This window comes from Bactrocera latifrons, unplaced genomic scaffold (assembly GCF_001853355.1).
Source record: "Bactrocera latifrons isolate USDA-ARS-PBARC rearing strain unplaced genomic scaffold, ASM185335v1 scaffold_57, whole genome shotgun sequence".
NCBI classification, from domain to species: domain Eukaryota; kingdom Metazoa; phylum Arthropoda; class Insecta; order Diptera; family Tephritidae; genus Bactrocera; species Bactrocera latifrons.
Genome location: NW_017537234.1, coordinates 1,084,268 through 1,100,240, shown reverse-complemented (window position 1 = coordinate 1,100,240; position 15,973 = coordinate 1,084,268). Strand labels below are relative to the sequence as shown.

The window sequence follows — 15,973 nt, the reverse complement described above, 5'->3', positions numbered from 1 at the left end:
AATTTTTTATAATAAAATTGGAATAATAATTTTTTTTTAAACCTGTATTTGCGATTAAAATTAGCAAATTATTTGTAATTAAATTTTTCGGTATTTCAAAAAAAATTAAGCCAGGAATTTTTTAATCCATTATTTGCTGAAGAATTAATATTTTCTGATTTTTTTCTGTGTATTATAATTTATTTTCCTTCCCTGATTTTCACTATTTTTTGCTATTGCCTGAAATTTGACACCTACCTTATACAAATTAAAACAAAAATTAACTTCATATCCCCACTACCTTTAATTTACACAAACACAGTTGCCATAGTCGCGGGCAGCCGATAAGATACCGTTATGCTGTTATTATTAACTTATTTAGTTGTTGCGTTGCTTTTGTTTTTGTTGCGCCGCAAGTGCTTTTGGGTGCTTGTAAGGCTTTCTCAGTGTCGCGCCAAATTCACATTGACCTTACAATTGTATATGACAACAACAACAACAATAGTCACAACAAATACAAATAGAAATGCTGTTGCCGCTCTTCGCTGTTACTGTTGACTACCTTTGACCGCCTACTGCGCAGCAAAATTACCAAAGACAACAAGTACATATGACAACAACAACACAACAGCAGCAATTTATTAGCGATTTTGCGGCCAATCCGCTGTCTATGAGGCTTCCACTAAATACTTTAGTGGAAACTTTTAGCTGTTTGCTATCAGCTTAGCTGTGGCGGCTTGTGTGGGCGGTTATGCGCGGCGTATGAGTGATTTATGTTTGTATGGCTGTGTGTGTGTGTGAGTGCATGCTTGTTGACAATGTACAAGTATTTAGTTGCATTGGCGAATGCTTTTGTCACGGCCGCTTTGGCCACGTTTGAGGTCAGCTATTTTGCTTTTACTTTTACTTAATTTAATTTGTGAACTTAAGCCATTTTGGCAGCCCGAACAAATATGTATGTATGTACATACATAGAACAAGCGCAGCAATGGCAGTGATAATACTTAGTGCGTTGTAAAATTGGTTGCGATAGGAAGGCAGCCGTACAAGGGCTGGTAGAGTGGTCTCAGTGTGGACATATCGCTTTCAACTAAGTAATCTCACCGACGCATAACCAAGTCTCTTCAGCCATATGACTTCACCGGCCATCCATCTTTTTAAGGTTCCATAATATTGGGATCACAGTAAAAAAGAAATCTGCAGAAAAAGAAGCGTTAGAATTTGCTGTATTTACTACTCTAGAGCTCGTTGATTTTACAGAAGCTTAACTGTTCGAGATGTGCCTTAAGGAAGTGTGTTTGACTTAGGCGAGATCATCTGTTTAAAAAGAGATTTGTACATACCGAATAGTATTCTAGGTTTGGGATTCACTACTATGTATACTGGGACTTCATTTTCTCATTGTTATGAAAGAGGCAGCGGTGGAAGTCCGCTTATTCACCTCTCTCATGAACTTGCATTCACTAGAAACCTAATTGTTTAAGACGAGCTTTATGAAAGGAGACCATCTGTATAAAAAGACTTTAAGATTTCGGAAGTCCCAATATTATTTTGAATTTTGGAATTCTGTTCCTACTAGTACCTCATGCCTTCTTTCCTAAGGAAGAATAACATACCCGCTCTCTTGAAAGTTCGCTACATTCACTAGAAATCTAACTGTTTAGGATGAAACTTTACAGAAGACTTTAGGTCATAAAGAATACCATCAGAAGAAAGGAGTTTACTAAATCCTAAATTCTCCTACATTTTGAGGTCCCGTTCCACATCTACTCATTTCTGTCCGAAGAAGGCGCTAGAAGTACTCTCATTCATTACTTTCTTTTCATTCCTGAGGTGATTTCCATGAAAACAAAAAATGTCCATAAGGGATCTTATTGTTCTATTTGGTCGAGAACATATTATTTTTTATTATTTAAGGGAAGAATCTAGCGAACTCTTGGTTACCGTCCCCTACAGATCTCTCTAGATTCCTAACCGTCCATGAATGGCTTATAAGAAATCCATACGAATATTGATATTCTGATATACAAATATCTAGTATCTTATCTTCGGGCTCTGCTCTAGCCAAAAGATCTGACTTCTAATGAACTTTTCGTTCCACAAACCATAAATCTTTATATTCCTAAAATTTAGGAGTCATTGCGCTTATAAAACCTTTTTGTCCAAGGGCAAACGATAGAAGCTCTGGAAGTTACAACATCTAATTTTTAGCGGAAATTTTTTCAAAGTTACAAAAATTCGGATATGAAGTCAATTTCTACTAATCTTAAAACTTGAGAGTCCGAATAGCTTTGGCTATCGAATACGTTTAATATAGAGTTTCCACATCGATTTACTTTAAAATTCGTATGAAATAAAGTTTCTTCACACTACTTAGTCGCTTCTACTGAGTAGCACGTGCCTTCTATTTATAATAGAAGCAAACATTCAGGCGCAAAGTATAATTTTTCGGACTATCAGCACACGCTGTCAAAGGTGTATGTTTGCGTAGGTGACAAGGGAACAATAAAAAAGAGAAAACTCGCACGACGTGAAAGCCGAGGAAAGTTGTGAACACCCTAAAAGTAGGCAGTGCTTAGCAGCGAACTATTAGAGACGCTTGCTTTAGTAAATAAGATTATTATATAAGCAAACAAGATTAAAAGAAACTTAATTAAAAGCTTAAGCTTAGGGCTCACGTATGAAGAATTATATCACATATAAGTATTAGATAGATTAGATTAGATAGATTTCATTACTGTACTACGCTAAGCGTTTTGAAAAAGACCTATTCAATCATGAAAGCTGTAGAAAGCTCTGAAATTGACAAAATAACAGCTTTAATTAGTTTGAAGACTCTTTGACAACTTATTAGAATGTGTACTTGTTATTTGAGTTAAAAGCAATTTTAAAAGCTGGCTTCCAAAATTTCGTAGGATGAAAGGGTACCTTACCAAAATCAAGCTTTTTTAAAAATAGAAATAAATTACTCTTTAAAACAATTCCTGAAGAGGTTAAAACTTTAAAAGCTCATAGGAAACCTATTTTCGGAAACTGTTTGCAACGTTTTTTGTATATTTTAAAAAAATTCTCATTTATAAATCTTGAGCAGACATTTTTAACTGAGCTTTTATTGACCATGTTCTATAAATGTTCAGTTAAAAACTTTTATAGCTTTTATAAAAGCTTCGATTAACTATAAAATATAAAGCTAAAACGGCGGACTCGATCCGGTGGGCGCTGGCCTCGTTTGAGAGCTTCAAGTCTCCGGGAGTGGATGGCCTCTTTCCGGCGATGTTGCAACAGGGGGAGCWGCTTTTGTTGCCCCACCTAGTTCGACTGCTGAGAGAGAGCCTCGCACTGGCATATATCCCTGAGGTATGGAGGACAGCGAAGGTGATCTTCATACCTAAGGTAGGAAGGAAAGACTACTCGTTGGCGAAATCTTTCAGACCGATAAGTCTAACGTCCTTCCTACTGAAAACCATGGAGAATATCGTAGACCAAGAAATAAGGATGAAGGCGCTAAAGAGCTCACCGCTACATGCGGCTCAACATGCCTACAGAGCGGGCAGATCTACCAGCACTGCTCTGTACCAGTTGACCTCTGAAATAGAGAGTTCAATGGAGCATGGGGAGGTGATGCTCTGCGCGTTCCTAGACATCGAAGGAGCCTTTGATAACACGTCCCACAAGAGTGTAGCAAGGGCACTGGAGAAAAGGAATGTGGCGGCACCGGTGCGTAGATGGATAGATGCCGTACTGCGCTCAAGGGTTGCTGAGACCACAGTAGGTGATAGCAGCATTCGTCTCGGCACAACAAGAGGCTGTCTTGTTGTGGACGAACTGCTAGCACTGCTAACAGACAATGGAATCCAATGCCAAGGGTACGCGGACGACATTGTCATTATGGCAAGAGGGAGATTTGTAGACACTCTTTGTGACTTGATCCAAAGAGGTCTCAACCTAGCGAAGGGGTGGTGCAGAGAGGTTGAACTAAATATCAACCCCTCCAAGACGTCTGTAATTCCATTTACAAGACGCAGGACCCTACCTGSCCTTAGGAATCTCCTACTGGGAGGTAGTGAAATAGGGATGACCAGCAGTGTTAAGTACCTCGGTTTAAGCTAAAAGTTTTTTACTTATTAAAGTTTTAAAAGCTTTTATGAAAGCTCGATAACTTCGTAGCTTTCCAATATCAAAAAGTATTATGTGAAAGCGAAGAAAATCACACACAGATATTTTGTGTGTATTTATGGAAAGTATTCAAAAGTTCTTAAAATCATAAACAAATTTGTATCGAGCTTTTATAAGATGTTTTTTGCAAACATTCAGTTAAAGAGCTTTTATAGATTATTTCTTTTAACATTCAATTAAAAGCATTCAAAGCTTTCACGGAATTAAGTAACAAAGCTTTTCAAGCTTAAGTTAAAAGTTAATTAACTGTGAAAGCTCCAAAAGTTTCTGAACATTTGTAAAAAGTGTAAAGATTACAGAAAAGCTTTTATGTGTCTATTTTTATAGCTTATAATAATGCTCTAAAGTTTTGTAGATGCACGGTAATAAAATAAATTTACTGTTTCTGAAAGCTTTAAAGTTCTTTAAATGAAAGATAATGATTCAAGAAATGTGAAAGCTTAACGATTTTTTGAGTTTTGAGTTTGAATGGAAATAATAAAAGTTTACTATTTGTGAAAGCTTTGAAGCTTTTAAAATGAAAGATACTGATTCTAGTTTATTAATTGTGACAGCTTTATGATTTTTTGAAAGCTCCGAGGCTTTTGAGATAATAGGTAATGATAAATGTTTGCTATTCGTGAAGCTTTAAGAGTTTCTATAGAGCTTTGCAGCCTTTTGGTGGAAATATAATGCTGAAAGTTTTCCAAATTTACAATACTGTCAAATGGAACTACTGAAATTTTGAAAACTAAAAATTGCTTAAGTCATATAAAGCCGAAAGCTTACTAATAAGCTTAGGTTTGTTTTTAAAAATATATTTAATGAAATTTTTATTTTCACCTTTTCACTACTTCTTACATTCAAACGTTTATAGTATATCCGCTCATTCATTTGCCATTGAAACCTATACAAATTATGTGCAAAATAACCATCACAATGTGACACGTGAAAGCTACCAGGCGTAGCAAATTTTTATGAATGGTAAATTGTGAATTGAAGTGAGCTCCGTAAGTACTCCTACCCGAGTTAACGAGAAACTTCCACTAACAACGCAGCGGCTCAATGGTTTCCAATGGCTTTCTTTATTGTTCCGCAAAGCTCTTACGACAAGTTTTTACGACAAATGTTATTATTGCCTTTATTGCTGCTGCCACGGTGATATTATAACTTTTAACCAAATTCTTTTGTATAGACCATAACTTCTAACCTTTTCCCGTATGCAGCCTTGAAAGCTTTTACATGCTTTATTTGTGCGCAAAAGCTCACTGCACGCATTCTGAAGTTTTGAGTTCAATAACACTTTCGCTCTCTATTTACAACTGAACCCGTGACGCTCTCTTTTTTCTCTCCCAAGCTCTGATTTATGCCACAACTGTTGATAGACGCTCTCTCCTGTGCTCAGCAACCCATTCCACCGTTATTTAGTGCGCGAAAACTTAACGAATGATTATTTTGACATTTTTCTCTTTAGCTGTTATTGTTCTTGCTTTTGTTGACGTTGTCACATTGGAGTATGGCTAAATATGTGGTGGTAGGTTAGTGTTTACACTTCCTGCCTAACGGTAATAGACACATTCATATGCTCACTCACACATACGCTCATATGTATGAAGTTCTATCTGGAGACATATTTATATAAGTCTCACCTAATTGTACTGTCTGCTGTAGGCTCTTTGATTACGCAGCTTAACAAGTGGCAAAGCACAATTTGAAGCGCCGAAGCGAATTTTTAATGCCGAGTAGAGAGGTCAGTGCTGCTGGAAAGAGTAATGTGTGTTGATGCGTGTCAGACCGGCATAATGTGTTTAATTCGATATGAAAAAGGCTCAGTAGGCTACAAAGAACTGCTATAACAAAGAAATGTAGATATTTAAGACTCCTTTATTAGAAAATTACTCCGTTTCTGGCTTTAAAAACACCTGCTTCACCGGAGCTTCACGGATCTTTGAGAGAAAAGCGCTCCGGTTTTCTGGCTTTAGACGATTCTTGGATACTTGCTTCACAACCATAGCCGTCAAGGAAAAACTTTATAGCAAACCGTGCCAATTTTCAAGAAGAAGAAGCTTGGACACCTGGTTCACATCGATAGCTTCTCTATCCATCCTCGTTTTTGTCACTTTTTACTTAAAATCTCAGCTGAAATATCTCGTGTTGACGCTACTGAGAAGATAGCCCCATTTTGAGAGATCAGTCTGCTACCAACTAGGCTGTTACCTCTGGTTGATGCCAATCGTTTTTACGTTCTTAACTCACCCAAATCACGTGCTTGGGATTGTTTGTCTCTGTGCCTTTTTGTTTTTAAAAATTTATGAGTTCTGATTGAGCCTCTAGAGTTCTAACCTCCTTTTGGCTTCTTTTAGTTTCTTCTTCTCCGAAAACTAACAAAATTAGTAGTGGTACACCCCTGTCCTCGGGGAATTATTGAGTTTCGTCTAAGCTTCCAGAATTTTAGGCACTTTTTTGGGTCTTTCTCGGTCCTGTCCTCTGAGCTCAGATCTCTGTGACCGACTTGGCTTCAATTCTAACCTCCACCTAACTCAGATCAGCTACAATATATTATTTTTTATATATTTTGTCAAGGCTGAGTTCCTTGAAATGGATTCGGACGAGTGTTTGACGCTGGGATTCGAAGATGATAAAACTGCAACAAATACACGGCTCACGAGTTGCAATATTGTACGATGGTTTGTTGTTTTTGTTCTTTTTCCATTGTTACAGTTTTGACCAAATATATGTACTTCCAAGCCTCGTTTGGGCGAATCTTTGGGGGATAAATTACGCTGTTTTCTCTTGTAGTCCGAACCTGAAGAAATAACAAAGCTTTATGCCATTCCCACAATAGTTGGGTCTACGTTTACGGAACGGACTTGATTTTTTATTCGGTCAACTAGACAGAAGGCTAGCGCTCCAACAACAAAACAACATAAAGCTTTTCTGGCTCTTAAGGCTCTTAAAAAGGGATCGACTAAGAATTTTGTGGTTATAGCGACATAAAATAATCCTCAGCTCTTGGCCGATTATAAAATCGTATCCAGGCTAATTATGGAGACTCAGATATCGTGGAAATATTCGTTCGCAGTGTTAACGGTGTGTTGGTACGCCACTCTAACTCTAACCGACAACGGTAGTCTTGATAATTCTTTTAGGACAGACCTTTTACCGTCTCTTGACTTAGGCTGGCATGGAAATTTGACTAAAAGATCGGTAACTTCAACTAAGTCTTCAAAAATCTCAAGCCAACGCCTGCGGGTGTGCAACAATTTCTGTGGAACGGCTTTACTTCCACACATTGAAGGATTTCCTGTTGAAAATTTCATTAACGCCTGCACCCTTGCTCCTTTCCGCCATTTTACTCCTTCGCTACACATCAACTCAGCCGCTAAAGCATCACAACCGCCATTTCGGCTATCAATTTCACATTGCCCACATTTACAGTTACTCACACACAAGTACGAGATATACCACCTGCTATCGCCAAGCACACGGGGGCTGATGCATTTCCGTTGCTTTATTGACGCCACAGACAATGAATTCGCTGCTGCGCCGGCGAAATGCCAAAAAATGAAAGAACAAAAGCACAGGAAAAGGAAGAGGAAACATGGATAACAAGAATTTGCCGACCGCAACAGTAACTGCTGGGGCAATGCATTGTGTGGGCGAAGAAATGCCAGCGTGAAGCGAGCGAACGTGGTGAAATGCAATGAGGCGTAGCATGGCAATGACAATGCCAAGTGAAACGCAGCGGTGTAGTGGTGAAGTGACTACAAGCGTGTATACATGAGTACGTGTGTATGTGTTTGTGTGCTAATGAGGACATTCGTGCTTACAATTTCATTTATTGGTGCTTTTATGGGCATTGGGCAACGCGGAAATACACGCGCAGCTATGAAAGTGCTGTGTGCGCTGCACCGCAACCTTGAAATGCCACTAGGGCTCATAGTACACCCGCATGCCAGCGCACAAGCATATAAAGAGCGCATTACAAACGCACACCATATTCAATGTAACGTCACATTAGCGTTTTATTTGCAATTAGCCATCAGCAGTTTACACCACATAAGCTTGCCGACTGCATTGACCATTACACATGCATTCAAATGGCTTCGTTAATGAACTGCAGGGCTTAAAAACGTTTTGATTCAGTCAGTTTGTTAGCTAATGTTCACTGTCCAGACCGGATGTATATTGATCAATGTTATACTAATGTGAATATTTGTGGCCGTAGGTGTATGACATGTGGGGCATGCATACATAAATACCTACACATGTATGTATTTGAAGCAGCGCTCGGATGAGCATAAAAATATATTTTATTGTGGGTAATTGCGTATATTTCATTAATTAAATTCACAACAGCGGAAAATCACATTTATAATGGATTAACTGGTGCGATTTTTCTGAGACTTTGATTTTAAACCAGCGCTTCAGTAAAAATCTTCAGCGGCACAGTGGCGAAAATATATAGTCCCAACTGTACACAACACAGATACATGTTATATATGTACTTTTCAGCGTTTATACAAATATATAGTACTATTTTTACACCGTTTAACTTCCAAATTTCACATACATATTTGTTTATAAAACAGTAATTCACCGGCAGCACACTGAAGCTCTAACACTTGCAAAGCACTTGCGACCTTATATTAAATATTATTATATATATAGTGCTAACTACACATATTCACACACAAAAGTTATAAATAATCTGTCACGCCGGCTTTTACCATAAAGATATAATCAATTATCATCTCACAAATATCATATTTACCTACAGCAAACATAAATTTAAACACCGGAAATTTATGACACACTTTATTATATTTAAAAAGAACAGCATTTATTTAGGATGAACTTTCTACAAAGATTAAAACACTATAAACAAACGTCTAAGCGCTGCGTATCCTTTTGCGTTCGCGGTAGATGCACTCCTTTTGAACTGCAAGTATAAGTAACTTCAAAATCACGAACTACATAAAAACTAAAATAAAACATTTACTTACTATATGGATCGAAACGCAGCAATTCCAGTTTATCTGCTAAACGATCACGGAACATATTAAACTGATGACCACTAACCACACTCTCCATCAGCACCATGATGCGTCTGCAGTAAATAAAAAGTGTTAATTACTAGATTACAGCTAAAGCAATTGCAGCAATTACTTACTTGCTTTTCACTTTTTTAAATAAGACCTCAGTTAAACGCATTTTCGCTCTATATCTGTTATAATTTTAAGTAAATTCTATTATAATAAGAAAATTGTGCAATTATAGCGAAAATGTAGTGTCCGATTGTCAAAAACAGCTGTGTGCTTTTCATGCGTACTGTACACAACATGCAAACAGCTGTTGGCGACAGAATGCAAAGTTACCATAAAAGAACTTTAACGGCGTCAAAATATTGCGGCTTTTTTCCAATTGTTTTGAAACTAGAAATAAGCCGTTAATTTTATGGTCCAAAGAGTTCTTAGTGGCGTTGGGCGAAATAGTTTCGTTGCAACGACACTGAAGTAAACTTTAATTTTATGTAAATCGACAAAAAATTAATTACATTAAAAAAATAACATTACTATGCCCGTACCCACATGTTCAGGGGGCTCGTGCACAGTTTCGAGACCAAAAAAATCCACAACAACTAAGTCTAAACCAAAATCGACAACCACAAGCGCCAAGAAGACTACCACTAAAAAGACTACGGCCAAGAAATCGACAACCAAACCTAAGACCACCACAACAAAGGCCAAATCAGCAGCTAGTAAGACGAAGAAATCGACAACAACGACAAGGAAGTCAACAACTGGAGCAAAGTCGAAAACAGCAGCGCGGAAAAAGACAACGACACGCCGACGGGACGACAGTTATTGTGATTGTTCTTATTGTTGTGAAAGTTCAACAGATTCTAACAGTGATTATTCTGATTATTCTGACTCTACAGATAGCTGTAGTTCCGGTGATTGTTACTAATATTGACGAGCGAAACATCGAGCTGCTGCGAAAAATACTTTTAATGATACTGGTTTAGATGGAAGATGGATGACTCTGGGGCCTATATTTATGTTTTAGTAATCTAAGTTTTGTCATAAAAAATGTTGATATATTTGTATTGAAAATGTAACACTTGATGTGAGTTTCATAAAAATAAAGTGCCCTCGGGTGCAAAAATATACATTTGTCTCTTTCGAAATAAGTAAAATTGATTAAAATTCGGTAAAAGAATTTAGGTTTATGCGTTTATTTTGGAATAGTAAAATTTCAAGATTTTTAAATTATAACGATTTTTTTTTTGTTTTATTCTCCCTTAAGAAAATGGATTTTTTATCTAACTCAGTTTAGTCTCATTAGATAAGAGAATAATATATTTCTCCGATGAGTCGAATTACATTTTTAAATGTCAAAGTGAAACCCGTTACCTAAAATACAACCATGTTGTCAGAGAAATTGAAATTTCCGCGCGAAAAAAGTTAAAATTTGTCAAATGAAAACCAATCCGTTATACGTGGAAAGGTTTAGTGCAATTAGTGCTTTGCATACGTAACGAAAGGGAAGCTAGAAGATTGTATTTGAAAATGCCTGTACCAGAGTTAGCTAAATCGAAAAAGAAGGTAGCAACCGCTAATATAATCAAAGAGGAGCAAGTCGATTCCTTAGCGGAAGAGCTGCTGGGCGGCAACAAAAAACTAACCAAGGCACAACAACACAAAAAACGTGATTTGGAAGCTTATTTGGTGCAGAAGCTGCAGCAATACGATGAGGAGGACGAAGACACAGTAAGCACTAAATCGTCAGGCACTGAAGATTCTGCATCTGATAGCGAGTCGGAAAGCAGTTGCGATTGTGAGGACTACTCTGGATCTGACAGTGAGAATGATTGCGCAACAGATAGCTCGGACGAGTCGGAATCAGACAGCGACGCGTACTCTGACTCGGACTCTGAATCTGGTAGTTCTGCTGATGATACAGGATCCAGCAGTGATGATAGTTGCAGCGATTCGGATAGCGAGTGTAATTGTAGCAAGCGCTCCGATCAGTTCACCGATGAATATACAATAAATAGCTATAGTGATGAATCTGATTATTCCTAACAAAAACAACTAACTAAAAATATGTAAAAGTTTTAATTTTCTTATTGAATTTTAATTATTAAATGTGTAAATTGTTTGTTTAGTAATCTTTAATTGTAAATTTTTTGACATTTGTTAAATTATGTACTTATATAAATAAAAATAATTTTCAAAACCTCTGAATTTAAAACGTAGATTCTAAAAATTCTTTTTTGAGCCACATGAAGTGATATGCAACCCTGTATGTGTTGTTTTCTGATTAGCCGGTCTGGTTACTTTTCCATGCGTACTGTACTCGCACGTGCAACAATTTGTTAATATTCTAATTGCGAACAAAATTGCACGCTGTTATTTTTAATAAAATTATTTAATTATTGAAGTTTATTACGAGTGAATAGTGTTTCTAAAATGGCGGAACCTATTTCTGCATTTGCGGCTTATCGTTCTGTACTTTCAAAGAATGGTAATACGTCCAAGAAAGGTAAAAACAAGCAAACCGCTGGTGCCAGCAAAAAAACCGGTGTGAACAAAAAGAATGAGGCAAAAAATAAGTCCCTGCAAAAGAATACATCAGAGAAAACAACAAAAAGTCAAAACATCGCAAACCCGAACATTGCGGTTAAAGAAAAAGTGGTTGCTCCCGTCAAGGCTAAGGAAGTTGTTAACAACAAATCTGCACCAAAAGTTGAGCCTTCAAAAAACAAAGCAACCAATAAGAAAGCTGCAGCCAAAACTGAGCCGCCTGCGAAACAAAAACAAAAAGTGCAGCCTGCAGCCACCAACGGTAAAGTAGAGTCTAACGGCATTAACGAAAATGAAATTGACAACTTGGTGGAGCAATTGCTAGGAGATTCACCTTCCAAACCAAAGAAGTTGACGAAAGCACAACAAAAGAAGAAGCAAGAATTGGAGGATTACCTGGCAAAGCAGTTGGAGAGGGACGATGAAGCGGCGGGTGAGGAAGAATATGATTCAGAAACTGGTGGCGAGGAAGATTACAGCAGCGGTTCGGATGAATTCTCTGATGAGTATACCATAAACAGTTATAGCGACGAGGAAGAAGAGGAATGCGAAGAGGAGGAAACTGGTGTCAGCGTTGATGATTGCTCTAGTGAAAGTGATGTTGAGAAACAGCCCATTGCCACATCTACTAAAAACAATGTGCCACAAAAGCGTAAAGGTAATGCGGTAGCCATTACCGCTGCTACTGAACCAAAGAAATCCCGTCAAGCTGAAAAACCAGTTGATAAACGTAAATCAATGCCAACTGCAATAACAACAACAGCTGACAAAGTTACAAAGGCAACAGAGAAGCGTAGGCATTCAATAGCTGAAAGTGAAGCAACCGTAAGCGCCAAAGTTGATGTAAAGACCGTAGATGCAAAAGCTATAAAAATGGAACCCCTATCACCGCCAAACAACATCGTCAAAATGAATAGCATACAAGAGGGTGAGAAGGTGTTCGGCTGGCTGCTTAGTCCACTAAACCTTAAGGAATTCTTCAGCAAGTATTGGGAAACCGGCGCCTGTTTGGTCAAACGCAAGGGCTCTAATTACTACTCGAAATTAATGTCATTCGAGGCTATTGATCAAATGTTAATTAATAATCATGTGGAGTTCACAAAAAATATCGATATCACTTCTTATAAAAATGGTGAGTTACATACAAAAATATTTACTTGTAAGTAATAGCAACTTTTTTCACTACACCAAAGGTGTACGTGAGACGCTCAATCCCGTTGGACGCGCCATGCCGCCCGTCGTGTGGGATCACTATGGACAAGGTTGCAGTGTGCGCCTACTGAATCCGCACACCTTCTTGCCGGATCTATTTAAGCTAAACACAACCTTGCAGGAGTACTTCCACTGTCTGGTGGGTGCCAATGCCTACCTCACGCCACCCAACAGTCAAGGTTTCGCACCGCATTACGACGATATAGAGGCTTTTGTGTTGCAAATTGAGGGCCGCAAACGCTGGCGTCTTTACAAGCCACGCAGCCAGGCAGAACAGCTGCCACGTTTTTCTTCGAAAAATTTCACGCAACAAGAAATCGGTCAACCCATATTCGATGAGGTATTTGTTTGCATATAAAGATTTCATTTTTAGTTTGCGTTTTACTACAATTAAACACTTTTAGGTGCTTGAACCCGGCGATCTGCTTTACTTCCCACGCGGCACCATACATCAAGCCATCACCGAACCCGGCTACCACTCGCTGCACATCACTTTGAGCGTATATCAGAAGCAATCATACGCCGATCTCTTTGAACGCATGATACCTTTGGTGCTCCAGCGCGCCATCGAAAGCAATCTCGATATGCGTCGCGGGCTACCGCTACACACTTTCCAGCATGCTGGTATTGCCTACAGCGACAATGACACCACAGAGCGCGCCGATCTGCTGCGCAAAGTAACGAAGCTGATGGGTCAGTGTTTGCATAGCGCGCAGCTGGGCGAGATGATGGACGCCGCTGTGGATCAGCTGGCTAAGAAGTATCAGCACGAAGCGCTGCCACCGCATGTGTTGCCGGGCGAGCGCGCACGCACCATTTTCGGTTCGCGCAGCACCACCAATGATCAAGGCGAATGCATGTGTGACTATGAAATCGATGAGCTCACCAATGTGCGACTGCTACGCGCCAATATCATGCGACTGGTGCAGGAGGAGGATAAAGTGCGCATCTACTACTATGTGGATAACTCTAAGGAGTACTGTGAGTATGAGCCAAATTTCATTGAAATCGAGCCGGAGGAGGCGGCCAGCGTGGAAGTGCTAATACGCTCATACCCCCAGTATGTGGGCGTGTCGCAGCTGCCGCTGGAAGATGATGAGCGCAAGGTGCAAATGGTGACGGCGCTGTGGGAGCGTGGTTTGCTAATGACTGAGAAGCCTTTCAAATGATACATCATACCTATACATGCGTACTTAATTATAGTGCTTATCTTAAAAGGAGTAGTCAATGTGAATATATTGCTAGTTTTTTGTTTTTGTTTTACTTATTCGAAACGATTTTTATGAAAAATTGTTTTGTAATAGGCGCCTATGAAATTTTGTGTTTTATTTCGAGTTTTGAACTGTGCTATTGTTGCTTTCAGCAAACCGTTAAGTGATATGTAGCTTTGCCAATTTGAATAAAAGTGAAAAAAAAAAAATTTAAATGTGCGTTTTATTAAAAAATTTGTGAATTTTTATAATTTGGATAACTTTTGATATTATACTTTTCAGTCTCAAGTTTCTTTCCAATAACATGTGTTTTTGCATAAAGAAATGTACTGAACATTTTATTTTTGCTCAATAATAGATTTTATAGCAAAAATTTGTATTTGTATTTCTATTTTTTTATTTATTTTATTTTTTTTTATTTTTTTTTTATTTATTCTATTTTTTATTTTTTATTTCATTTTCTTCGGTTTTTTATTTTGTTCTTCGTTTTTTTTTTATTTTTACATTTTTTTAATTTCTTTTTTATTTTTTAAACTATTTTTTGTCAGTGAAATATTGAACTTTGAATATTTTAACGCTTAATAAACAAATATAATCACAGCTGTGCATGAGATAATTTCAAAGGGTGATGTGTGCGCCATCTGTTGGTCATGTTTATGATCCTGATGTGAATGTCAAGATAGAAGCTTATCAATTGGTCGTTCTTAATTTCCGCCGCCATTTCGAACATTCGTTTCCTTTACAGCGCATTCGTGTAAGTGGCATTTGCAGCGGCTCGGTGAAAAGTGAAATTAGTTTAGGAATTAAAGCTGCAATTAAGGACTTTTTAATAGAATTCGGTTGAAGTTCGTCAATTTAATAGTTTTAAAGTAAAAAAAGTAATCGGGCGTTGTTATTTGTGTTGTAAAAGTGATAGTGAAAATTAGTGAGTGCAAAAGCAGAGCGCTGAGCGTCGGCGCAAGCAGAGCTCTGCCAGTTGTCGTGCACGAAATGTTATGTTAAAGTTAATTGTGTTATGTTAATGTAAATAAATCGTTAGCAGTAGGGAACGAGTTTAGAGTAATGCAGTGTATCAATTACTGTAAGAAAATCCGAAACGAAGCAAAATAAAGAGCGGTAAGTGTTTATGAAATATTAAATATACATATATGCAGAAATGTGCCTTATAGTGACAAGTTATTGCACATTTATGCTAAATTAAAGCATTATATTTAGCTCGAATATACATACATATAAATTTATTCGAACATATATAAGCTTTCCAAAAGCATGAATAAAATGTAAAGGATTTAGTTGCCACTGTATCAATCGTGATCCTTCTGGCTGCCAACAGATGCCGTAGTAATTTTTAACAGTGAATATCTTTGAATGCCTCTTCTCATTTCTGTCTTCATTGCGTCTGGTTCCTCTGGACTTTTGTGCACAGTCTAGCGTAAATTCAGAGCTACATATGTATGTACATACTTTTACATGTGTACGTATGAATATCAGTTGCACAGTCACATTACTTCTGTTGCAGTTTTTACATTCAATGCTATATTTTAGTGTTTCTTAGAGAACTGGTATGCATTTAATTACTGATAAATAGAAATGAATTAGCAGTTTGCACAGTCGCGTAAATAATAAATGAACCGTGTTTTAATAATTTTCTAATTTTGCGCAAATAAAGATAAAATAAATAATAATTTTAAAATAATTAAAAAAATATAAAATTTTTTTTCGCGTATTGGGTAAATAAACATAATGTAAATAATATTTTAATTATATAAAATTTTGAAGTAATAAAAAAAATATTTATGATTTACCTTTATATATAGATTGTTAGGG

The 15,973-nt window shown here is 37.5% G+C and overlaps 4 protein-coding genes across 4 annotated transcripts; 3 read left to right on the top strand and 1 right to left on the bottom strand.

The window, feature by feature from the left end:
- Positions 1-8,939: 8,939 nt before the first annotated feature.
- Positions 8,940-9,463, bottom strand: LOC108974588 (39S ribosomal protein L33, mitochondrial). The gene is made up of 3 exons (XM_018942505.1): positions 9,308-9,463; positions 9,141-9,244; positions 8,940-9,076 (listed from the first exon to the last, which is right to left on the bottom strand). The coding sequence occupies exons 1-3, from the start codon at positions 9,346-9,348 to the stop codon at positions 9,027-9,029; spliced, it is 195 nt and encodes a 64-aa protein (XP_018798050.1). The 5' UTR covers positions 9,349-9,463; the 3' UTR covers positions 8,940-9,026.
- A 156-nt stretch (positions 9,464-9,619) lies between these two features.
- LOC108974587 (trigger factor-like) lies at positions 9,620-10,173 on the top strand. Its single transcript, XM_018942504.1, has 2 exons — positions 9,620-10,003; positions 10,076-10,173. The coding sequence occupies exons 1-2, from the start codon at positions 9,712-9,714 to the stop codon at positions 10,102-10,104; spliced, it is 321 nt and encodes a 106-aa protein (XP_018798049.1). The 5' UTR covers positions 9,620-9,711; the 3' UTR covers positions 10,105-10,173.
- Positions 10,174-10,706: 533 nt separating this feature from the next.
- On the top strand, positions 10,707-11,222 carry LOC108974577 (protein starmaker-like). The gene has a single exon (XM_018942490.1). The coding sequence runs from the start codon at positions 10,707-10,709 to the stop codon at positions 11,220-11,222; it is 516 nt and encodes a 171-aa protein (XP_018798035.1).
- Positions 11,223-11,472: 250 nt separating this feature from the next.
- LOC108974582 (bifunctional lysine-specific demethylase and histidyl-hydroxylase NO66) lies at positions 11,473-14,361 on the top strand. The gene is made up of 3 exons (XM_018942500.1): positions 11,473-12,855; positions 12,917-13,275; positions 13,340-14,361. Exons 1-3 carry the CDS (start codon positions 11,610-11,612, stop codon positions 14,102-14,104), a joined length of 2,370 nt encoding a protein of 789 aa, XP_018798045.1. The 5' UTR covers positions 11,473-11,609; the 3' UTR covers positions 14,105-14,361.
- The last annotated feature ends 1,612 nt before the right edge of the window (positions 14,362-15,973 follow it).